The sequence below is a fragment of the Pocillopora damicornis genome, chromosome 2, assembly GCF_964200805.1.
Source record: "Pocillopora damicornis chromosome 2, jaPocDami1.2, whole genome shotgun sequence".
In the NCBI taxonomy this organism is placed as follows: domain Eukaryota; kingdom Metazoa; phylum Cnidaria; class Anthozoa; order Scleractinia; family Pocilloporidae; genus Pocillopora; species Pocillopora damicornis.
Genome location: NC_142671.1, coordinates 14,285,536 through 14,310,388, shown reverse-complemented (window position 1 = coordinate 14,310,388; position 24,853 = coordinate 14,285,536). Strand labels below are relative to the sequence as shown.

At 38.1% G+C, this 24,853-nt stretch overlaps 5 protein-coding genes across 10 annotated transcripts in view; 3 read left to right on the top strand and 2 right to left on the bottom strand.

Moving 5' to 3' along the window:
* Positions 1-121: 121 nt before the first annotated feature.
* LOC113677821 (copine-1) lies at positions 122-9,848 on the top strand. Of its 3 annotated transcripts, none has more exons than XM_089197732.1 (9): positions 122-443; positions 1,463-1,748; positions 3,574-3,980; positions 5,109-5,255; positions 5,900-6,128; positions 7,036-7,206; positions 7,744-8,004; positions 8,219-8,344; positions 8,841-9,848. In XM_089197732.1, exons 2-9 carry the CDS (start codon positions 1,464-1,466, stop codon positions 9,084-9,086), a joined length of 1,872 nt encoding a protein of 623 aa, XP_089053858.1. In that variant the 5' UTR covers positions 122-443; position 1,463; the 3' UTR covers positions 9,087-9,848. The 3 variants fall into 3 exon arrangements, with proteins under 3 accessions (XP_089053858.1, XP_089053860.1, XP_089053859.1); XM_089197734.1 differs by having other exon boundaries at positions 228-359; XM_089197733.1 differs by having other exon boundaries at positions 372-1,271.
* Positions 9,849-11,457: 1,609 nt separating this feature from the next.
* On the bottom strand, positions 11,458-17,203 carry LOC113677817 (sodium/hydrogen exchanger 9B2). Its single transcript, XM_027194656.2, has 8 exons — positions 16,569-17,203; positions 15,579-15,754; positions 15,324-15,430; positions 14,769-14,921; positions 13,979-14,087; positions 12,864-13,000; positions 12,661-12,741; positions 11,458-12,356 (listed from the first exon to the last, which is right to left on the bottom strand). Exons 1-8 carry the CDS (start codon positions 17,129-17,131, stop codon positions 12,171-12,173), a joined length of 1,512 nt encoding a protein of 503 aa, XP_027050457.2. The 5' UTR covers positions 17,132-17,203; the 3' UTR covers positions 11,458-12,170.
* An 11-nt stretch (positions 17,204-17,214) lies between these two features.
* On the top strand, positions 17,215-18,679 carry LOC113677820 (CDGSH iron-sulfur domain-containing protein 2 homolog A). Its single transcript, XM_027194660.2, has 2 exons — positions 17,215-17,599; positions 18,297-18,679. Exons 1-2 carry the CDS (start codon positions 17,288-17,290, stop codon positions 18,390-18,392), a joined length of 408 nt encoding a protein of 135 aa, XP_027050461.1. The 5' UTR covers positions 17,215-17,287; the 3' UTR covers positions 18,393-18,679.
* A 1,473-nt stretch (positions 18,680-20,152) lies between these two features.
* Positions 20,153-21,956, top strand: LOC113677818 (CDGSH iron-sulfur domain-containing protein 2 homolog A-like). The gene is made up of 2 exons (XM_027194658.2): positions 20,153-20,513; positions 21,359-21,956. The coding sequence occupies exons 1-2, from the start codon at positions 20,175-20,177 to the stop codon at positions 21,476-21,478; spliced, it is 459 nt and encodes a 152-aa protein (XP_027050459.2). The 5' UTR covers positions 20,153-20,174; the 3' UTR covers positions 21,479-21,956.
* A 1,203-nt stretch (positions 21,957-23,159) lies between these two features.
* Positions 23,160-24,853, bottom strand: part of LOC113677815 (A disintegrin and metalloproteinase with thrombospondin motifs 2) — a 30,256-nt gene continuing 28,562 nt past the window's right edge. For 3 of the 4 annotated variants that reach the window (XM_089197725.1, XM_089197727.1, XM_089197728.1), the window contains 2 exons: positions 24,636-24,738; positions 23,160-24,015 (listed from right to left, as the gene is read on the bottom strand). In XM_089197725.1, the coding sequence (XP_089053851.1) occupies positions 23,882-24,015; positions 24,636-24,738 (237 nt within the window). In that variant the 3' untranslated portion in view covers positions 23,160-23,881. Of the gene's footprint in view, positions 24,016-24,631; positions 24,739-24,853 lie in introns of all 4 variants that reach the window. The other variant, XM_089197726.1, reaches the window with a different exon arrangement.

Here is a 24,853-nt window from a genome sequence, read left to right as displayed (position 1 = left end):
GTCCACAAGAATATCACATATGAACAACAACGTACTTAATGCTGCCGATCAAATGATCCGGCATCTTTGACTGCCAAAACCATCACACGAACTTAAAGTGTAGGTCCATGGCAAAGTCAATACACTAAAAAACACGTCCACTGATCGAAGTTGGACAACACAGTCATCAGGGAACTGATCGTGATAAACTCGCTGAAACCTTTCAATCAGGAAACCGACATTCAGGGCCTCTGGGACATCAACAAGTACGTCACGTAATGAACTTTGGGACATAATTATGTCCTTAACGACAGCAGTGTTTGTCACGCAACACCAAAGCACAGTTGGAAAGTGCGTCATGTGAAGACGGCAGAGCAGAGGTTAGCGGGTTCATTTTGACATTTATCGGCCATGAACTGGAATTGGAAAGAAGATGAGTTCCTTACTCTAATTTTCTAACAGGGGTAGGTGTTTTTCCTTTAAACACGCCGAGTTTCAGTCATTCGAACTGTTGTCATAAGTTAGAGGGCCATCGAACTTAGCTTGGTTGACTCTAAAATACAACAAAAACGACTGCAATTTCATCATTTCTTGATTTCTCGGGTGCTTTGAAGAAGCCCTCACTGTGGAGAATGCTAAGTTAACATTATATTCTTCGGGATGTTTGGTAATAAGTAGAAGACTAGCAAGCATACCTCACAGTCTTTTGAACCATTGATAATTCACAAGAGGAGGGAAGACAGAGTGATGTGTCGTGATTTATTTACACAGACTGAAGGGTAATCTCGATTCATGCGAGGTGCTAATGATCAATACCTCGCAGGAAAGTTTCATCGAAATTTGCATTTTGTACGATTGATTTCAGGCCGTGTAACAAACAATGAGAACCAATGAGGTTTAAGTTGCTCGAGTTAAAATTGTTCATTGTTTTCCTTTTTCTTATCAAATAATTACTTTCGCCAAGAGTTTATTATGACGGCGACAAAGTCATGAAGCATGAAAAAAAAAAAGGTGAACAAAGACCATTTGCATTGCGGTGAAAGAAAAAGTAAATTTATTTATTTTGCGACTTTAAAATGAACAGAAACTGAAGTCAACGAATTGACATTTTATTGTTTTTCGAGTTGAAGGCCGGAGATTCATTTCAAAGAGAGTTTGACTCAACAAGAGATCAATTAATCAGTTTGGAGTCCGTACTGACATTTAAAAAAATTTGGAGGAAATTGTTGATTCATTTGTTCTGGCTGAATAACGCGGAGGCTAGTCAAATTGCTAGCAGGTACCTCCAACAGGTACGATATCACATATCTAAAAGCTCTTTGAATATATTTCCAAAATTATGATTCAAAGGCCAACATTGACGATCGATGACTCAGTGTTTAGTGTCTGCTTTTTCAGTTGTTAGATTTTGGATCTAATTTGCAAAAAAGTTAAGCGGTCTTCCTATCAAGACTTATGATGATAGAAACCCATTTTTTTACAGAATGGCGGAGAGAAAAGCAATGCCGTCCTTTAGGAACAAAATCGCTTCTGAAGATAATATCCATAGCAGTTTACAATCCAAACTTGTACAGAATGGTCACGTCACGCTGCAGACGAACGCTTTTCAAAACAAGCGCAAAGTGGAGTTATTTATTGAGTGTACAGACCTCGTACAACTGGACACCTTCTCGAGAACAGACCCCATGTGTGTGCTGTATGCGAAAAGACTCGGGCAATGGATGGAATACGGACGGACAGAATCCATACCAAACATGTCTCATCCAAAGGTATACGGTCCGCAATATGATATTAATTATCGAGTTATCAATTTGCAGTACTTCGTTAGCATGCTCAGGGCGAAAAAGAAAAAAATCTGTTTGACTTTTATTTACCTTTATGCTTCTATTTTGTCTTAATGGGGCGATAAGTGACTGAATAACATGCTAAGTTAGTGAGAGGTTGAATAAGACATCAAAAAAGAAAAAAGAACCTGCCACCAATATATTTATATAAGAAGCGAAAACAAAAAAGCCCCTTGCGCGCATGATAAGAAACAGTTTTTTTTTCGTCATCATATTCAGTTTTAGATGTTTGTTATTTTCATCCCGATCACATCGAATGACGATATGAATTTTCGAGCAAGTTAACCTTCTACAGTTATTATGCGGTCGCAGTGGTTTTCCAAGAAAAATGTGAGATTTATCATCCAGTTAATTAGCGTAGGTCGGCTCTCAAGAAAAGATGATTACTGAATATCAAAAGAACTCACCTTTATCCCTCTAGTTAATTAAAAACTCTGTTCCTTTTGATCGCCAAAATGTACTTTTTTAATTTTTAAAAAATAACGCAAAAAGAAAAGCGAACTGTGAGATGTAGTCATGTAGTTTAAATTCTCTTTTATTCATTACTTTTTACGCAGTTAAACGCGTTTATTTGGTACCTATCGCTCTCCACTCAGGATTAAACACCGCCAAGAGTAGGAATCCTTTCATTTTGAATGTTAAACTGTCGGCGCTCTTAGATTTTCATCAATGCATGCGATTGGGAGAGGATAATCCTCCCTTTGAAGCCATATTTTGGGGTCTTCATTTCGAAGTTATTAATGTATACTGTATTATGTAAATAGCTCTCAGGTGGAGGTAATTATAAGTTGCTTTGTCCAAACTGTTGGCAGGCCATGACTTGCATTTAGGTTCCGAGTTTTTTACGTTTATTTTACATATCTACGATGTTCTCTCTAAATCTAAGTCATTATTTTAACTAGTAAATAATGATAAGCTGGGGAAAATATCTTTCGTTCCGTTCTAGAGAAAACCCACCAATAGTTGTTTCCGCTCTGTCATTCATATCGTTCGACATTAGTAAACTCTCCGACAATGTAAAGCCGTATTCAAATAAGCAACATTTCCTTGGAAACTTCACTCTTAAAGGAAAAATTCAAGTCTAATACACTTGTCAAGAAACTGATTTGCTGGAGAAGATTTTTCCGTTTAAGTTTCCTTGTCGACTTATTTTTTCAAGTCATTCAAGCAAGCAAATTTCGTCTGCGACAATTTTTTACTGAACACGGGAGTTTGACAGGCTAAAGCAGTTTTTATCCTCACCACCAAACACAACTTTTAAGTGGAAATCTTGTCAAACAAAATTGACTCGAAAATTTGACTATTAAGAAAACTTGCGGATACGAATTCACTCCGTTTTGCCAATACCTATACCCTCTATCATTCCTTTGTCCCCCCCTTTCTTGGATATTGCTCTCTAAAGTTTTTAACGGGTGTACTTCAATCTCAATACCACAATAATCCGGCCGAGATCTGTCCTCTTCCACCGTCAAGAGTGTAAAAACAAAAAAACAACAACAACAAAAAAAATACAAATAACGGACGAGATCAAAGAACGTGAAATTGAACAAACCGAACTAAGTCTTAAAAAACGATGTTCTTTCACCTGAAAACCGTTTTCATGGAGAGATAACAATAAATGACGTTTTATTTATTATATTTCTTTTGTTTCAAGTTTTGTATCTTTATTAATTAATAGCAAGATCTTCGAAGATTGTATTTTTTATCTCATTTGTAGCATGTTTTAATATTATCTCTATTTTTCTTGTAGTTTGTAGAAACATTTATCATTGAGGCCAACTCTACGGTTTATCCAAGGTTAAGGTTTTCAGTGTTCGACTTGGCCAACTTTACATCCAAAGATCTCCGTAAACACGATTTTGTGGGCTCGATTGAAATCGAGCTCGACACATTGTTAGAATCAAGTTGTGGTACGTTGATAAGAACACTGAGAGTGCCAGGAGACGTCAAGTCACGTGGTTATATTCACATTTACGTGGACGATGTGAGAGATGATAAAACAAATGTTAGACTTCATTTTGGCGCCACAAATCTGGAGAAGAAAGGCCTTTTAGGAAAATGTGATTCGTTTTTTGAGGTTAATCGACTTCTTCCAAGGAGTAATCATCATCACCCAGTTTATAGATCTGAAGTGGTTACAAGGACAGCGTGTCCCAAGTAAGTAGATTCATGGTGCATTTTTTCGTGAATTCATCTCATTCCTTCCTGCGTACTTGCATCGTTGGCCCAAAGCTCACTCATTGTCGAAGGAACCCGAAAGCTGATTGGGGGCTGGGTATGAGCGATGAACTTCATTCCAGGAGCAGAGAGTATACTCCTAGTCGCTCTATGCTAAGTTATGAAACCTTCGTCTGCTAAACGAGAATCATTTGTGCTACCCGACCTCGTGTATGGCAATTACAAAGAAAATCCACCATCAAAGATAAGTGGCGTTTCTCTATGGGTGGGAAGTGAGGCCCAGAGCTGTGATCTTCATTCTTCAAGTAAAGACAAAATTATCTTAGAAAACTGATATAAAGGTGGCCACACTAATGGCCTTTTTATAGAAGCCCGGGCTTATTTCGTAGCTCGGAATGAATCGCCGCAAAGAGAGCCAAATATGAACACTTTAAACAAGTGTGGTTGGTCATAATCTGGTGCACATGCAATTTGTTTACCTAGAGACTGAACCAGGTCGGTCTCTCTGACGATGAAAAACCAATGATAATGGCTTGTAAGGTGGTGAAGAAATCTAGCTAAAAACGGAATGGTGAAGTGAAAACATAAAACAAACAGAACAAATTAAAAACGAAAACAAAACAAAAGATGTAGCAAGCATGGTTGTGCGAGTAAAAGTACTGACCCAAGTTAGCGTTTGGGCGAGAATTAATCCATATGTCGGCCTGGGTTACGACAAGGGTTACCTGCTAAGGGCTGGGGGGGGGGGGGGGGGGTCGTGTTAATAGGACCCGGCTTCTCCGCTTTCGCGGTTATTTTAGAAGAGTTAAACAGCAATCTGAAGTGTGAAAAAGGGCGCTGTTATTGGGTTACTAACAACATTCTGCAGCGAGGTTTTTTTTTGTTATAACTTAATCTAAAAAGCATCAATCCTACCGTTGAAATTCATTGTAGATGGACGGGTAACTTGGTAATTAAGAGACAAATTATTGTAGGCGTTTATCACGACATTGTTAATCACTTCGTTGTTGTTTCAAATTTTCTTTTGCGCCCAAGAAACTTTCTTAACGTCTACTCTGGTTTACTCTCTACGTGCACATGATCAGTATTGACCACTATTTTTTTCAGGTGGGCGCCGTTGGATATTAGTTTACAGAAGTTGTGTAATGAAAACATTGATGGACAGCTTGTGCTAACGTGTTGGCATTTCTCTAACACTGGTAACCACACCCTGGTGGGGGAAGCCAAGTTACCATTGAATTTACTTCTTAAGAGGTAGGGTATGAAATAATGTGCGAATGTTAAAAGAAAAACAAAATACAAAAGTAAGTGCTCAATACCTGGCTGGTAAACCCACTCCTTAGCTGAACTAACACTGTCCCCCACCACCAATAGCACTTCTACCCTCTCTCAGCTTCAAAGAAGCTTCACTCGGTCAAGGGTAGAGATACGACAGACTTATGGGTTACTTATGCAATCGTTGACTCTGGTTTGAGATCGTTGACAGTTGCTCTCTCCTCGGGATAGTTTATCTTCGCAGTATTTCATAAACATATGTCAGTTAGTTACAGTAAACAAACAGTGTTTAGAACAAGTATCCCGTAACAAAAATTGAAGCTTATGTCAAATTAGTGCACAAACTAAGTTTTGCTTCAAAAGGTACCGGTTGTTAAGGTTATGTGGAATTTTTTCAGCGTAAAGGACTTATTAGCAATATGTGGAGATAAAGCTGTATTCAAGAAATGATAACGCAATCGTTTATCCTCTAAGAAAACTATTTCAGTTTGATTTTTGTTGATATTGCTGAGGAGCGTTACAAGAGGAACTACGCGCGTAAAGAACGCGACTCCACGCGCGTCTTCCCCGCAAGGGTTAACATCATTAAAATTGACTTTTCCATTATTTGGTTCTCTCCACAGAGCAGTCAAACAAGTGGATATAGTGAATCCAAAGAAGCAGATTAAAAATAAACGCTATTCAAACTCTGGGATTCTTCGTATTCTACACTGCTACGTGGATAAACAATTTAGTCTTATTGATTACGTCAGAGGAAATTGCGTCATCAGAATGGTATGCGCCATTGATTTCACCATTTCCAACGGTCCGCCTTTGACCCAGGATTCCCTGCATACGATGGACGAGGAGAAGGTGAGAAGATGACGCTTGTAAGGGGATTCATAGTAACTCCTAAGTTAAGGATTGTGCATCAAAGGTAGATGCTTTTTTTTGGTGACGAACAGAACGTAAAGTGTTACGAATGGTATTGTTTGTCTTCCTATCAAAATAATGTCACTTTGGGTTTATGCAACATGCATACAGTGTTTATGTCTTTCTTGCCGAGAAAGTGAGAGTTCTCGATATTTACCGAATCTTATCAAACATCTTTTCCCATGATCGAGAGAATAGACATGATTTCCCAAGAAGGAAGTCCTATACTTGAATCTTAAGAACATGCCACGTTGTTGTTGCTATCGTGCGTAATCACTTTTTTTCCTGATAGTGATTGAAATGTGCCCTTTGCCTTCCTATTCCACTTAGCTATTGCTTTAATTACTTATCCCGGATATTTTTTAAATGAGTAATCAGTCCCTGTTGTGGCTCCAAAGATTCCCATAATAAAGCCACTCTGTGCTGTGTAAAAGTACTCTGTGGTACTTTTCCATGGTTTCTTTGCCGCCCATACCTTAGAGAAAAACTTCTCCGGGTTCTCTTACGAGTAAAAAATGGCACACTACCACTGAGTGTCTATCGTTAGCCTGTGTGGCTCTTTTGAATCAGACTTACAGTTTTGTGTGCCCTAAGTGAAAAGTGGCTAGAGCAGGAGAGGAGAGAAACCACTGGCAGTCTTTATAAATCTTTCTTCTGTCCCAAGTCTCACGTGCGTTAGCTGCTCATTATTGCTTTAGTGCGCACAAACCCGCCAGCCACGCAAGCCAGTCTCTTGCCCTCTTTTCCGCTCGTCTCCACTTACTAAGGGTGGGGACCTTTGCCCAAATGAGGATGGATCAGTAAATATTTCGTAATGACATAAGATTTCAATCTGTGGTTCATTTAGAATGAGTATTCTCAGACCTTGAAGTCAATAGGGAAGGTTTTATCAAGCTTTGAGAAAGATAAGAAAATTGCAGCGTATGGATTTGGAGCCCAGGCCTGCTCAACAGGAGCACTACCTTATATGTTTGCTCTTGATAGTGAAACAGGAAAATCTGAGCTGGAGAATGTAGAGGTACTAATATGAATTTTTACTGTTCGGTTTCTCATTATACTCGTTACAGCCTCATTCATTCAGTCAGTCAGCTAGTTAATTACTCAGTCATTCCGTCCGTCCATCAGTCTTTCAGTTGATTTACTCCTTAATTCGTGTGTGATGTCTAGTCAGTCAGTTACTCTGTCGTTCACTTAGTCAATCTGGCAGTCGGGCGGTCAGACCATCAGTCATTCATTCAGTCAGCCATCAGTCAGTCATTAAGTCCGCCAGTCAATCAGTCAGCCTATCAATCAGTGCAGTCAAGGCGGCCAGTCAGTTTACCGGTAACCAGGAAGGTGAGTGAGTCAGTCAATTAGTCACTGACTGATCAGCCAGTCAACAGTCAGTCATTCCCTCGCCCAAAACGTCAGTCAATAAATGTGTCAGTGAGAGAATCATTTAGCTTATCAGCTCAGTCATCCAACCAGTCAGTCAGCCAGATAGGATTTCAGATTGTACCTGTGCCAATATCAACATACACATTAATCACGGAGTTATCTCTCTTCCTTGTGTCAGGCTGTTGTTGACGCCTACTGGAAAAGACTGGAAGACGTCAAGTTGGGCGGACCCACCCATCTTGCGCCCATCATCCAAGGGATAGCGGCATACGCCGAGAAAGAAGTATCCCAGTGTTCTCAGCATTACACAATAGGACTTGTTATTGTTGACGGCATCGTCAATGACGTAGACCATTTGATAGACGTGTTAGTTGATGTGGAACGGTCGCCTCTCTCTTTAGTTGTTGTAGGCGTTGGGCCCGCAGACTTTAGATTAATGGTAAGAAATTCTACCAGATTATTCTTTCATCTTGTAAGAGTTTTCTTGGGAAAAATTTTGAATACTGCTTATAGGAGTGTGACTAGCTTCATTCAAAGAGATGAACTGCTAAAGAGAGCAAAAAGAAGGCGTTCAGAATGAGGTCAATGAGAAGTATGGTTGAAGTTTGTCTTTACTGTTGATGACTCTTCTATATTCTTCCTTTTATCATTAGAATGAACTTTTTTCAAGAAATAGAAGACAGCTAAGATCTAAAGGAGGAAAGACAGCGAGTCGCATAAACACGGACTTTTTGTCTCTAAGAAGACACGCTGCAAATCCAGGAGTCAATGATTCAATGGTAAGACCTCTTTCATTTGAAGGGTTTGCGATGTTTTAGCACAACGCACTATAGCTATATCGAAAAAGTGAGTGTCTAAGGTAAAGAGAGCGACATCAAAAATCAAGTAATGGATTGCTTAGAAAGAGTCTGAAGATAAGAGAGTAATGAAAAGAAATCATCAGCTCTGGTTGGTCTGATGTTTCAAAAGGCTGCTCGAGTTCTTATTTGATCTAACTTAAACGGAAAACAGTTGTCTACAATTAAAGAGGTGCAGTCTTTCGTAAACGTCACTTTGATTCAAGATGTTAAAGTAAAAAGCAAAGATGAATCGAGACGCCAACTTTGAAGGACATGAAGGTAAAAATTAAGTGCGCATTAAGTGTGCGTAAATTTTGAGTAAGGGGAAGAAAATTATTTGAAAAATCAGTTCCAGTGATTTTATCTCTATTATGATGGGTTTATCAAGAAAAATCGTTGTTTGCTTTTGATATCGTCTCTGAATTTCGTTTTTCAGGCGCGAGATGTATTTGCAAACATTTCACAACAAATTGTGACATTTTTCAAGTCCAAAGGGATAGTTCCCAACCTTCCAACGAAAATGAACGTTATGGAACCATTTGACGACTGTAATAATTTATCCGACGCATCATCAAGACCTTCCTCACCACGCGTGCGTAAGATTTCATCACACATCGCTGCCAGATGTCCGACTTGTGGCTCTGTGATTGACCGCGACCCATTCAACATGCTCTCACTGTAGTAAATTTTGACGATCTTAAGGGCTTTTCAAAGATGCCCCTGAAGAACTGAAGACGTTTAATAAGACACGCTTAAAACCTTGATTTCCTTCACGATCTTTGTTCATGGCGTTGTTAAGTGATCATTTCCTTTTCGTGGTACTCTACTCTGTCAAAAGGCCAGATCCGCTCTATTCAAGGCTCTTTTCATTGTTCAATCATTGTTCTTGCTTTAATTTAATTCAATTAATAGGTTTTCATCTTATGTTTTTTAGAAATTTCTTGTGCAAAAAAAATTATCTTTTTATTTAAAGTCGATTTAAAAGCAATAAAATTTAATTTATTTATTAATTTAATTCGCAATAGCCTGATTTACTAAATTTTAAATGAATTATCAGTTACTTTCACTGCGGAACGAGATCAGACTTGGGGCGAGTTGTTCAAAGGGAGGATAGCGCTATCCAACGAATAAACAGCTATCCAGCGGATAGGAGTTATTAAAACGTACTAGATAGATGGAGATTTATCAGGTGAATAGCGTTATCCATCCTTCGCACAGCCGGAGCCAGCTGCTTTTGACACCTAAAGGAAAAGTGACGGTAATAACATCGTCGTCATCATCAAAATAAAAACAATAGCGTGCCGCACTTTACTCACTAAAACTTTAGGTTAAAAAAAAAAACAACAACAACAATAACAAAGTTTTATAACGTCTACTGGTAATTCCATACGTACTTGAATATCAATTGACTTCTGGTAAAAAAAGTTCAAAACTTGCTGAAAAACTGTGTTACTACGATTGTTTTAAGATTTCCCATCAGAAATAGAAAACGGCAAATTACACACTCGTGAACATGCTATCAGTTTCTAAAATACTTTGGATTGGACCAATGCCTAACAAGTGTTAGAGATATACGTAATTGTCCTCTCTGTCGGAGTTTAGTGCTGTTGAGCGCTCCGAGCACAGGGAAGTTGTACCCAATAGTCACCTCAAGACACAAGGGCATCCTTTTTTCTTAGTGATTCATGAAATGAATTTCGAATACCAGGACTTCTGGTCGGATAATTCGATTGACTAACGTATAGATAACACCTACTACCTTGCACCGAATTGTGGTTAATCAACAGAGGTGGTACACAGGATGCGTGCTCGCCGAGCCTGCATAATAAACGGTTTCTGTTAGATTACGTATTGAGTTTAAAATAACTACGAAGCCAACACTCAGGTGACGCCGAAATCTGTTTAAGAAATAAGAACGAAAAAGTACACCAAACTCTCTCAAAGAAGAAACCTTTCCAGATATCGCGAGACGATATCATGTGACGTTCTCGCGTGCGATTTCTTCGGCGGTTATGCGTAACTCGCAGTTGCCCAATGTTTACACTTTGTCTTACAGTGTAAACATTACAGTTAAACATGTTCAAGAGGAAGTTATAATCGAGGATGAAGTTTAGGGAGAAATAGCGTCAAACGTGACTATGAAGGACAAAAAAAAAGATCAATATTCTGTGACATATTTTTGGTAGAGCAAAGGAATATTGCACAGGAATCACATTGAACGGTTAACCACTATCTAGCAGCCCTTAGTGTGTCCAAGGGCCTCCACACTGGTATGAGTCAGCCTACCAGTTCGGGTACCAGAGGTTCAATCAAGTATGGCAGTCAGTAATGTCACCGAGGCTGTTACAGTTACAGACTCTAACCATTATAGAGTACAGCTCTTCAGTTCTAATGGAAAATTAATCAAAGAGTATGACTTTGAAAAACATAACGACAAACCCACTTCAGTAACTTTTACAGTGTTCAACAATGACGGTGATTTCTTCTACGATATTGGCTCTAAAAGATCCAGCGATGAGCAAACTAAAAAACTCTACTGATCTTGCCATTGACAAGTACAACAACCTAATAGTTTGCGACAACGGCGAAAAAAAAAGTTTTCACTTTGGATGGAGGATTTCTCAATTTGGTAGGGTAAGATAATAATAGACCCCCATCATCAGTTGCTACATCTTGTAATGGTCTGTAATTGTCTCAAAGGACAATGTCGAAGTCTTTACACGTAGGCTACCTGGCTAGGGGGAATGGGAAGACATAAAGAAGTCAAATTTGAGGACTTTCGGGATTCAGTTGTTGCCCAACTGAGAACACTTTACAAATATATCAAACTCCCTTTCCTCCCCCTCTGAGGAGGGAAAGTTTCAATGGGGGTTGCACTGAATCTAGGTCAAGAACCAATCTCGGAAATTACATGGTGCCCTATATTATGTAAAAGAAAACAGTTTTAACGTTTTCTTCCATGACAATCCTCCTGCAATCAATGAGTGCTGTGATAATAAAAGAACTCTGATGTGGAACGTGATGGTTAAAGAAATCGCACTTTTATTGGAGGTAAAATTAAGAACTTAAAAGCTTCAAGATTTATTATTCATGAGCAGATTTGAATCAAGGGGACTGCAGAGAAAAACAATAAGAATGAACGGCATTCTTGTTCTGAATGCAGACTTCATGTTCAAGTTTTGTGACATCTCTTGTAAACCATGTAGATATCTTTATACAACAATGGAACTTTAAATATATGATGAATAAATACTAAAAATAAAGATTTCATAAGGGTCAGTCACTCTCTCAATTTCTAACCACCATTAAAATAACTGGAGATAAGGTGTTTTTAAGGAAGGGAAGATGGGTGGGGCAAATAAATGTCATTTCTTGGTCAAAATATTGCACAAATTCCATTTCCCAGCCTTTTTTTGTCCACATCCCAATAACAATTTTTTCTTTTAATAAGAGATTGCCAGTGATACCAATCTGTCCTTCTCAGTCCCAGTCCCATGTATTGCATCAGGCCCTTGGGATAAGCTGTCACAATGATGCCAGACTCTCTTTGATCAAAATTATCAAACAATTGATACAGACCAAGGATTGACATAGTCATAAATACCCAACCTTTCCTTTTGTTCTTTGAGTAGAAGGACCAGACCACAATGTGGCAAAAAAACAGCCCTTTTCCTCTCTCTCTCTCCCATTGTTTGTTTCTCTCTTCCATTACTATAATTGTTTCTTAGCTCTTTTTTTTCTCCGTACTGATCAATGTAAAGCCACATTACACATTAGTATTCATTTCTTCAAACCCTGCACCCTGTCCCTCAAGAATTGGTTCCACTTCTCTTTTGCTCCCAATCTCTTGTGTTTCTACCGCACTGCGTAACAATCGAGGGCCAGAAATGGCAATTCCCACTGCGCCAGTTGGAGCAGTGAGGAGAATGGACAGCACAGCTATGGTTAAGATCTACAGAGCAGTTAAAAAAAGCTGCTAAGGATAAAGTACACTTGACCAGTTTAAATTCTGTTGTAATGAAGATTTACAAAACTAGACCATGCAATTTTGCCCAATCACTCAGTTTTTCTCTTGACTGTGAAAGAGAAAGTATGAGCCATGGACTGACAATTCTGCCAAAGCAGTTAAAAGGGAGAGAAAAAGCCTCATTATATTAATTGGTATGAAGAAGAAAGATGAAGGCTAGGCTATAATACTGACAACTTCAATTAGGTTCGCTATTGTTACCCAGTACTGGAAAATAACCAAAATTTACCTGAATTCCAAGTTCCTCTTGATGGTATCCTGTGAAACCTCGTTCCCTAGCAATATCCAGTGATACTGAGCCAATGGCAGCCTTGAAAGAAGACATGTCAAGGAATTCTGTCACTGGTGCATGTTAAAGAGCTGGTGTTAAATTTGACTCTAGGAAGAACAAATTACTTTTTACAAATTATTCCCTTAAAGTTTACAATGTACCTGCACAGTTGCTTTTGGAGACCAAGCTATAGCAACAAAAATCTTGTCCCTTATGCTGAGATTGTTTCCAGATACAACAAAGAATGTTACAATCAGTCTAACTATCATTGCTATGGTGAGTAAACCAAATGCTTTTCCTGAAACAAACATCAAACAAGAAGTCAACTAAGGAAAATTGTTCACAATTCATGATCAAATGTTAGGGATGTGAGACCAAGAGGTTGCAGAGAGACTGCTTATTAAAGCACACCTCCCATGTAATAAACATTTGAAGAAGACACCTTTGTTTTGATTTAAAGTAGAAAAAGTTCTGTTTTGTTTTCTTGTCAAGTCTTTGCTTTGATTTAAAGTAAAAGAAGTTCTGCTTTGTTTTCTTGTCAAGTTTATGCCCCTATTTTCTAGATACAGTATACTATTGTTCACAGTTTGAATTAATTACTTGGCTAGCATTCCTGATAAACCAGTTTACAATTGTACACCTGAATTATACCTTTATAATGGTACGCCCATTAATTATCAAGGTAGTTGGAGTAAGGAGATCAATGGAGTTAGATCAGACTTTCTTTTTACATAAGATTAAGTTCCAGTTACATAATGTTGCAGTTTCTCTAAGCCCTTAAAGACAGGATCAGACGTAAGTTCCAGCCTATTGTATTTAATCTAATTTTCGTTTCAATTTCACTTATTTTGTGATTAGCCTCAGCCAATTTTTTAATCTTGTACATTGCAGTTTCCCCTTTTAATTTCATGCATGTGTATGATATTCAGGTGATAGCATTATATCTTGTTGAATCAACTTGTGTTGTTGATACCTACACTGTGGTTGACACTCCCCGAACTCCAGTGCACAACAACCCATGTCCGCTGCACTGGGTGCATGACACCCCACACTATAAATTCTTACTGAAAAACTGTCATGAGTTACAAACTATTAATCTTACACTCTTTGCATGGTCACATTATTATCAAATCAAATCTGATATGCTTCTGGAGAATTTATCTGAGTGATTGTGGAAGAAGCAGAGAAAAGAAGTGCAACGTTGGATGGTGGCATCAGACAGTGAGTATTATTAAAACTTGGACATTATTCACAAAATCATGTTCCTAAGACCTACCAATAAGTGTGCTATCCATGTATTCAATACTGACTTCTGCACCAATTAAACCAAACAGCAGAGGCTGAAAGAATTCCCAAACTACAGCCATAGCATCAGCAATTGGAGCCTGGAAAAACAGTTTGTTGTAACAAATGCTTTTTACCTTCCCAAACACACAAATTAATACTTAAAATTTATATACAGACAGGTGAGGCTATCATCATTTAGAGCAAGCATGGCACAATTGCAAACCAATAGTTACATACATGTATACTTCTTAGTTATATATTCAACTGAGTGCAACTGTTTATAATATTATTATACGCTGTACACTGCTTGATTCATTTTAACGCCCATTGGCTGATGAAATTTGGTTGAGCCCACAAAATTTTGCAATTATGACTGAAACTTTTTGCACTTTGAGCATGAGAAAGCACCAAACTGTATTAAATAAAATTAAGATTTGTGAGCTAGAGAGCAACTCCTTTAACTGAATTAAACATAATGCTATGTGATAATAAAATTAAGATTGTTGTGTTATGTTACAATTACACGTGATCACTAGAGGCTAGATACAGCATGAACAATTGATAATAAGACATTGATTGAGAGTTACGTGGTTAGTTCTGTTGAGATCTTGTAGAGTCTTATGCTAGAATAGAGAAATAAAAATCGAGTTATCTGGTGACTCCTGCTAGCAGTTTGCGGATAACTTAACAAAGATAACAGACCAGAATGATAGTGTACATGTATGTTGCCATGGTTGATTTCAAATCTAACAAAAGCTTGATGTGTACTGTTCACTAACCTTCTCAATGTCTCCCCAACCATGTGATGCTACTGTAGCTAGAACAAGAACACCAAGGGCTCCTGCCCCTGAAAACTGAGCCATATTACTGCCAAAGACTGAGAGCATGGCACAGCCAAGGAGAATCACAAATCTGTTGCACGATCTGTCTTGCTGACAGTAGAAAAAAAATGGTACACAGACATGTAAATGACAATAATGCAAATATTTCTTAGGAGCCATAGTTTGGTATAATTAATTAACACACAACAAGATTGCGCATGTAACATATAGGTGGGTAAATGGTGACATATAAACTGCAATTCAATTATCATCTTCTTTAAATAAAGCTATAATTTTCTCTTTGTAAATTGAAAAATGACCCATTGCCTGAAAAATGAAGTTACTGAGTACTATAACCATGATGATAGTTTGAGAATATCAAGCTGAATCCAGCATCATGAGCACTCAATAAAAAAACACTTCTGGTATATCAACAGTGGGGAGAAAGCTACAGGTGACCAGTAAAAACTGGCTTCATTCCCCTATCATTTTGTTGGTGTGTAAATACTTTACCTCATATTTGTTTGGTAAGAACCAGCACAAAATTCCAACCAAGCTTCCAAATACAGCACCCATTAACAGCTCAATAGGACCTCTGAAGATGTTGAACACTATGTTTCCTAACCACAGTGTAAAACCACACACATCAGCTACAGCAATATTAATTACCCAAACACACACCATTAGAGGTATGTGTCAATTACTTATTAATGAGGACAAACAAAGATGACACTTTTCCAAAGCACATGTAGGAACACTATAACTAACCTTCTGAAAATGCAATTCCAAGAAAAACTCCAAACAAACTTATAGCAATGACATCATCAAATGATGATGCAGCCATAACTAAAGTGGGGATTCCTTGTTCAACACCAAAACCTCTCTGCTGCAAAGTGAGAAGCTGGGGAACTACAACAGCTGGTGTGACTGCACCAAGAACAAACCTGAAAAGGAAAGGAATTCATAATCAGCAAACAATAAACCTACATGAAATACCTTAACATGAGCTTAGTGACCATCCTTTTGAAGTTTATCTAATCTTCTGTTGAGAGACCAGACCACAAACTAGGTGTGTTGTCATTCAATTGCACCCAAACCATTTCTGCACCAATTGTGTAGTTAACCCTTTAACTTCCAGAGGTGATCAACAAGTAACTTCTCCCTATAATATCTATACATCACCCAGCAAACAGGTAGTGAGAATACTCACACTTATCAGGTAGAAGTTGTTATCTTGATCAATCACCTAATTCTTGTAACCAAGTTACAAGGGGAGAAAAAGGTAAGATCTTGGGAGTTAAAGGTCTATGTGATGTAACTGTCTGCACAATGCCTGGAAGATGGAAAGGGCTTTTCCTATGGAGATAGGTTCTCCAATTATGATACTTTATTTGAAGAGCACAATTCCCTCTGATATCCAATTGGGTTTTACAAAATTGTACAGGAAATTAATTTAATTTAATTATAGGACACTGAGGAAAAATTAAATTTAAAAGCTTGAGGAAATTTTCTAAGGTAAAATCTCTTATTGTGTAAAAATGTTTAACTCTATCAAACAAATTGCTCCTAGAATAATTTTAAACATTGAAATATGTTTCTCATGGTGTACGTATTCTAATTGATCACATGCCCCTTTATCCTGGATAGCACCGCACTCATTTCAATCAATGTTTGATATAAAAAAAACCCTGTTAGTCTTAAAAGCGGCATTTGCAGCGGCTCGTCTAGCGCTTGCGGTCGGATATCGCTGACACTTACCCAAGTTGAAACCCCCAAAGCCAAGGCATGTTTAATAACAGTTTACCAACAACAGCCACCGTGATGGCCTCTCCAATACATGGGCAAAAAGCCAAGCGAATTACAGTGAATTTAAGCCGCCGCAAAGCTCCTGGGTCCAGTTCCAAACCTGATCGCGTAAGAATTACAACAAGCGCCATACTGCGCAAAGTTGCTGACCATTTCTTGTCAATATGGCGCGCTACATTGATCCCTGGCACATTACGTAAAATGAATCCAACAACAAGCATTCCTAGTAGCGAAGGCAAGGTGCCTTTAGAGATTTTTCTGGTCATAAAGCCACCTAAAGCGGCAAGCACTATCACGTTGAAAATTCCGAAGATGTTGCCTCCTGGTAGAAGTTCAGCACCAAGAATGGACCATAAAACTGCCCAGCTGAGAATGACAATCACAGCACGAGTCAAAGTTTGTCCAAAAAACCCTGAAGGAGGAATAAAAAGTCCAATAAATTGTAAAAATCTGGCTCTTTTGCTAGTTATAGCAGCTTCTTGGTTTCGAATTTGCAAGTTGTTTTCGTCCGCCATGATGAAAATCTGCTTTTAAACATCGTCAAACATGACGTATTACACGTTACTTTCAGAAGCTGCTGACTAGCCGCTAACGATGCGAAGAAACAAAGAGTACAAAAGAACAACAAAACAATCACCCGGTACGTCGTTCACGTGATTCTTGAAACCGAAATGGACGCTGTGTCTCGCGGAGTTAAAGTGCAGCTCCCCAATTATTTGAGATCCCTGCCAATCCCTTCCACATTTGGCGGATTTCTAAAGCTTTCTGGCAGTGAATGGGTGCAGCTTGTACCATTGGTGGTGACAACCTCTGTGGCTGTGTACCTCGTAGTTTCAGCTCTGATTCCATCGAAGCCAAAAAAAAAAGAACATGAGTGGGTGAACAAGACAGTAGAGAAGGAGAAGGAAAAAGTTGCTGATACATTTCAAATTGAAGACCTAGGAGACAAAATGGTTTGTTGCCGTTGCTGGAAATCGAAGAAGGTTAGTACTTCTACCAGAACCAGAGGTAAAATGGCAGTGAGGTCTGACGCGAAACCTTTTGATCTATAGGGCCCCTCCCTCGGACATGGAAATCGGTGGGGGCGGGGGGTAAATCAGCTCTCAAAATTGTTTGACATACCAAATCAAGGCTTCCAATGCAGCGTTTAGTCAAGGACAGTGTTGATTTCAAAATCACATTTTGAAAGTCACATACAAAATTTACATTACTAATCAGTGAATATTATATGTAATATGTTTTTGCTGGGATGGAATTCTGATTGCGTGGTTTTAAAACAACTTATAAGTTACACCAATAATACCCAAATAACAACTGCATTCTTCTGATTGAGGATTTCAGTATTATTTTACTGGAGAGTGTCTTTTATTAGTAATTTTGCTTCCATCACTGGTGTTCAATGAAGGGTAGCATTTATCAGAGGGTGGCATTTAATCAAGTAATGTTGTAAGTTACTTACAAAAAGTGATTTCTCCTTGAGTATATGAATTTTTGAGATCTTTGCCATGTTCTGTGCAGGCATCCTGATTTTTCTCGATTTGGATTTTCTTACAAAATGTATTATCATTTTCATGGTATTTCTCACAGATGTTTTAGGATATTATTATTTTTTCACCATGTTATACTTTTATATCAAAGTCAACAATCAGTTCACTCTGTTTTGTCTTCTTATTTTTTCAGTTCCCTTACTGTGATGGTAGCCACAATGAACACAACAAGGAAACTGGGGACAATGTGGGTCCTATTATTGTCAAGAGAGCAAACCCTTCCTCTTGAAAGAGATTCCTCTGTGCCTTGCAAAATGTAATCTTTTGTGCTCAGCCAGCAAGTAGTCTTAAGTAGAAAGTCTAAAGTAAATGTCAAATTTTGTAGATATTCCAGTTTTAGTGTGCAGGTTGCATGGATTGATTCCCTTGGCTAGGTGTTGGGTTTTTTCAAAATTTCTCTGTTTTTTCAAAGATCACAGTGAATGTATTTTAGATACAGATATTTTGCATATGACAAACACTTTCCATTGTGAAGCTACTACTTATTTTGTCAACTGAATAAAACTGATGTAGACACTTCTTTGTTTACTTATTGTTCCATCTGGGGGTTGTTTTAAGAAGTAATATGAACATAGATACAAGCTTGTTAGTTAGGCTTTCATTGTTTGTGGGGCAGTGACTATTGTTACTATGTGGTATGGATTCTGAATTTATGATTCAATTTGGAATGGGTATCTTGAGGCCAGTGATTAGGGATTTTATGAGTTAACTTTTGTAAAGTTTTAGCCACCATGGTATTAATCTAAACTCCAAATTCATCATAACAAAGGGGGTAAGTTTCTAAAGAAACTTTGGTGCTGCATCAGTGGAAGAGTATAACAGGGTAACTTAGTATTATCAACTGAGTTGATAACATAATTGGCCACTGTAAAGAGTTTCAAAGCTGACCTTTGAGTGTTCGCCCTTTGTCAGAGCGATCGGAGGATTTTTGGGTTGTGTGTGTGTTTATATTCAGAAAGTGGAGCTATGCTATTGGTGGGGATATGGTGATGAGAAAACAAGAATAAATTGGAGAAAGATGTCTTTTTCATCTTGTCACAAGTGTGGGACAAAGAAAAAATTCTGAGTCCTCATGAGGAATTAAACCTCAATAATAAATTAGTTGAATGGAAAGTGCCTATTGATGGCATGGGGATCGATGATGCCAGTTTGAAAGATAATTTTTTGTTCTACAGTTTTGTGCCACAAACGGTTGTGCCACGGTTTTCCAAACTGTCCAGATGTGAGGAAAGTTCACAAACTGCCATATGCTGTTTAGAATGTTTAGGGAGATTAAAGTGTCTAGTAACTGGTTTGGATGCGTCCTTGTCATTTCTCTCTACTTGGCGAAGGAGTTCTTGGAATTGGTCACCTAGTTGTCTTCCTGTTCCACCAATGTATAACATTTTGCAATAAGTGCAAGTTATGCGGTAGATGACATTAGTGGAGGTACATGTGATCCTAATGATCTCTTGGGTTCCAACATTTTCTCTACATTGTGAATGAAAGGACAAGTTTCACTCTGACAAAGGGCTAATGCTCAAAACGTAATCTTTAAAAATAAAAAAGTTTTAGTCTCTCCTTTTCCAAAGAGGTGTCTAGGTAAACTAGGAGCTAAGAGAAGATGATATTTTTGGTAAAAATATTATTTGGAAGGACATTGGATCAGACTTCATTGAAAATTTTGTCAAGTTTATCCCCACCCAGCTTGTAGAGCATTTCAAGTCTAAGGGAAGACCAGGTGAGCCTCGACAAAGAGTTAAAAAGTGGGCGTATAAAGAAACATCAAGCCATCAACTTCTGATAAATATCATGACAAATTTTTTTAAACTATGTCAAGTCATTGTATCATCACTAATTGTTTAGCTTCATTAATCTGCCTTGCAAAAACTGATCTATTGACGCACATTTGTGCAAGTATGTCAGTGCACAAGTGGAAACAGTGAGCAACAGGCAATTTAAACATTCTTAAGGACGCAGAAGAACTAATATATCCAAATTAATAGGTCACGTGACAGAAGCGCGTTCTAAGATGGAAGCCGTTTCGCGTGTAATCAAAGTGCAGCTCCCAAACTATCTTCGATCTCTGCCGGTTCCTTCTACTTTCGGCGGATTTTTAAAGCTCTCGGCAAAGGAATGGCGGCAGCTTGCACCGCTTTTACTCACTCTATCGTTGTTCATTTATCTCGTAATTAAGCAGTTTACTCGGCGGTCAGCATCGAAGCCCACTGGGAAGAAGACCCCAGATCAAGACTGGGTCAACAAAACACAGCAAAAGGACAAGGAGAAAGTTGCTGATACAATTCAGATTGAAGATTTAGCAGAGAAGGCAGCTTATCATGCTTTCTGTCGTTGTTGGAAATCGAAAAAGGTAAAATCAGCCAACAGGCTTTAAACAAAACAAGTTGAGTAGGTAAATTAGGCTTCAGAAATTGATTTGACCTTGCAGACTCTTTTGGTATTAATGTGGCATTCGTTAGGGAGATTGCAAGCTTTTTTATATTGATTCGCTCTCATTAACAGCATTTTTCCTTCTGCGGTGGGTTCGGTAACGACACTATATCAAAAAGTTGGAGACAGAGTATTACATAATACCCAGTGTGAATCAACAAAGGGACGGTGCTATCCACTAGTTAGCGCATTATACTCGCTTCGGACGAATTTTTTTTCTCTCAGTGTGTCATACTCAACGAATCCATGGAGGAGTCTGATGTTTAAGTTACTGAAATGAGAGATTGGAGGCAAACCAATCCCTGAAAAATTGAGCCCCATTATAAGTTTGTTTCCTACATTTGTGGATCATACAGTATGGTTGTCATAGTAAGGGTTATCTGTTGAGGAACTGTTGTCAGTGGAAGGGATTGACATATTGAAAACCTGATAGAAGATCATCTTAATAGCCCTGGAAGACTGCCAATCAGGTTGTCCAAATGTAACTCACTTTATGTGGCAACAGTTATTCTCAAGACTACCCTTACTCAGATGATCTAAACATACAATCATTAGTTACTCTTTTTTCCCATAATGTTCTGTATTTGTGAGCTGGTCACTCGAGAATGGTACACCAGTAGAGATGCTGACTTACAGTTGGTGATGTGCAACCAAGCTATTATTGAGATTATAGAGTATGTAGTGTGCAAGGTCTGTGTCAGAAATTTTATTTTTCATCTGAGAAATGAATCCAATCTAACTCTTACACTTTTTTCTAATCTTAAGTTCCCAAGGTGTGATGGCTCACATACCAAGCACAACAAAGAAACAGGAGACAATGTGGGACCACTTGTGCTGAAGAGAAAGAAGCCTCAACCTGCTGCAGCAACCACACCTTCATCTTAACAGGCTTCTTGAAATTTTGCACCTACAGCTGTACACCCCTGCACATCTATAAACAAACACAAATTTATACTGAGTGTATTTTTGGCACATGTAGATGTTCCACTAAGAACATGATGCACTTTTTGTAGGGGTTGAACCTATCAGAAACTGTTAAGGTCTAGTGTTTTCAATAAATATTACAACCAGATATTATGGTTCAAGAAACGAAAATAATTATTTTGGCAAAGGAAAGGTGTGATAGAGATTGTAGGTCAACTTCAACTCCTCACTTTGTGAAAAAGGTGCATAATAAACACCTTCTTATAACATTCAGTTGAGAACTAAATATGATGCACTGGAATGTTGTAGTTAGGCTATTTGTAGTTGCAATTCTTTATTGATGGATTGAGTTTACATGATTCTGATAAGGTTATTTATTAAGGTCACAAGAATGAAGAAAGTTATCACCAATTAAAGAGGATTATGATTGTCAAAAAAATTCTCCTTGTCAGCAACATAAGAAATGTGTAGAGGACAGTCTGGAGAATATGCATACTGATGTTAGAGTGTAAAGTGTTACACAAGGAGAATCCTTCTATGATTTTAAGGGGTCTGTTATTTGGTGAGGAAAGTGGATAAGTATCTCTTCCTCTTCAATACCTCGACCACTAAACTCACCTGTGTAAATCAATTTATGGAAAAGTAGAAACTACTTTTAATACTTGCTTCCATGAGCCCTGTTCAACACCTGGACCTTGTAGTATTGATACAGTCCTTATGAACTACTTAAGAGAGTAGAGAAAAGGTGTTTTTCATCATGTTACAAGCATGGGACAAAGGTACAATTCTGAATCCCCATGAGGAGTCAAACCTCAGACCTTTGGATTCTGCACTCTAATGCCCTACCACTTAGCCACAGAGAGTCTATGGTGAGCAAGGCCTATTATGAGATTTGTATGTGACATGTTAGGATCAGTGATGTGGATAGCATCATGTTAGTAAGTAAAATAAGACAGATGGTGAGTTTTGAGCTCAGTAATGAAATAGAGTGGGAATGTAAAGGTCCAAGGTTCAATTCTGCATGGGGACTTGTAATGTTGTCTTTCTCCCATGGCTTGAGACCAGATGAAAAACATCTTTCTCTGTTTCTTTACTGAGCTCAAAACGTACCATCTCTCTTCTACTATTTACTCAAGAGCATGTGGTGTTCCATCTTGACTGAACGCTGCAGTTGATACTTTTTCCTCCTCAGGGACATACAGGAGGAGGAGAGGGGTTGTTATGGGCCTCACTCTCCTTGGTGAGATGTTTTGTTTCAAAACCACACAAACAGAATAATTCAGATGCAGAAAAAGTCAAATTGCAATATATACATAGCTTTCATGATGGAATACACTTTAACAAAACCTTACTTTAAGAAAAACATAGTGTGAATATCAACATGACAGTCATGTTGTCACCTTGAAAGTGACATACCGGTATAGCTATACCCCTAATTCTTGTCACCTTTTTGCTGGATAGTGTGTGGAAATTGTGAAGAGAAATTCATTGTGAATATGGCTTTCATGAGTCAAAGTGATAGGCATTGTGTGGTTAGTGCCATTAAATGTGAAGTAGGGTGCAAGAACTGCCATAAACCTCTCTGAGAGGGAAAAAGAATTGGGAAAATGGAAAAAGGAGCAATCAATTTATGTCTACATTCTTTTGGCTACTACATCTTTATTTTGCCCATTTTTTTTAATATCACTTTTAAAAACCACAGTCTATACAATGTTGATGTACATAATTTTCCTCTACCTTGAGCTCTAAATGGTATACAAGTTCTACAGTTAGGCAACATGTCCTTTTTCTGTACATTTGATGCTAGGCTTCATGAGTGAGCATTGCTTGCTCCATAAGTGGATACTCTAAGGGGTGAATTGAAGCCTATCTAGCTGTGGACACTTAACACTATCCTTTGATACAACAACACCCCCTTATAGGGCATCTTAAAAGGGAGGCTAAGGCATTAATAACTTTCATTTTCTGCAGCAATTACAAAAATCTACCTATTTGTACATCTGCATATGAACTGAACCATGCAGTTATTCAAGATAGAAAGATTTTCCAACCAGGACACTTCCATGTCAGTAAACTCAATTTGATAAATTCCCACAAAAATGGTTTGTTAATAGAAAATCGTTTATAGGATATAATTGTATAATTCAGTAATTTCGTTTGAATTTTGCCTTTAGAATGCCTACAATTTGATTTGGATAAATATCCTTAACTGCCTTTCATATAATTGTTTTCAGTTTATACTGTACAGATATTCGTTTTCAACATGTGCAAATCTTGCATTCTACATCTGTAATACGTAATGCATATGTAATAAACACAAAACAGGCAATTGCTCGAATGATGCTGTATCGTGGTGTGAGGAGATCATTTCGATCCGCCCTGTGCATACAGTTCGCAAGTCTTACAGCAAATTGGCCCCCATTTCCTCGAAGAACACCAGTTAAGACGCAGTGCAGTTTTGCAGTATTTGGACCGGTCACCGATACACCGATTTTGAGCTGAAATGGGAAATACGTATAGACAATGTTAAGTAACTGAAGAAAGTTACAACCTCTACTTGCGTTACGTTCTTGAAACTAGTCACGCTAGTGGGAATCACGCAACTGCGTTGATTTGATTAGAGACGTTTTAGAAAGAGTGACCAGTTGAAATTTCATTTATCTATTGACAATCCGAGACTTGACTGCTCCTAGAAGTTAAGTTGACCGGCGAAAAAGAGACTTTGTGTAACTGAAAAAGAGCACTCTTCATATTTTAAAAATAGGGAAAATGAAAATTAAAAAAAGGAAAAAATTCAGGTAGAGAAAGAAATTTGTGAATATTACGTTATGCGTGTGGGGAAGCCGAAATAATGAATGAAGCCAGGCGAGTGAGTGCCCCAGACATAAAACGGTTGAAGCTAATTCTTCAAAAATTACTTAAGGATAATAGGAAAAGTGAATCAACTCTGAGTAAATTTTTTTGTTATGCCGTAAACAATGCATGTCACATCCATCCAAAGCTTATTTAATTAGATGCAATTAATTTATGTAATTAGAGCTTATTCTGAAAGCTATGATGATCTGCGCAAGAGAGCGCAATAGCAACGACTTTGTAACAGATCATTGAACAAACCCACGTGTTTTGGTATTTTTGGAAGGACAGCTACCGCTCGACACTTTAATATCGTCTAGTGCTACGTCACTGGAAAATCCTCTACCTCGAACTGCCTCAAATATAATCTAAGAATAAAAACAAAGAATATGTCAATGCAACGGTATGTCACCTTATCAATGACCAGGTACTACAGTAGACTTGGTGTTTCCGCCCAAATCGTGTTAGTGTTTACGCTCTTTC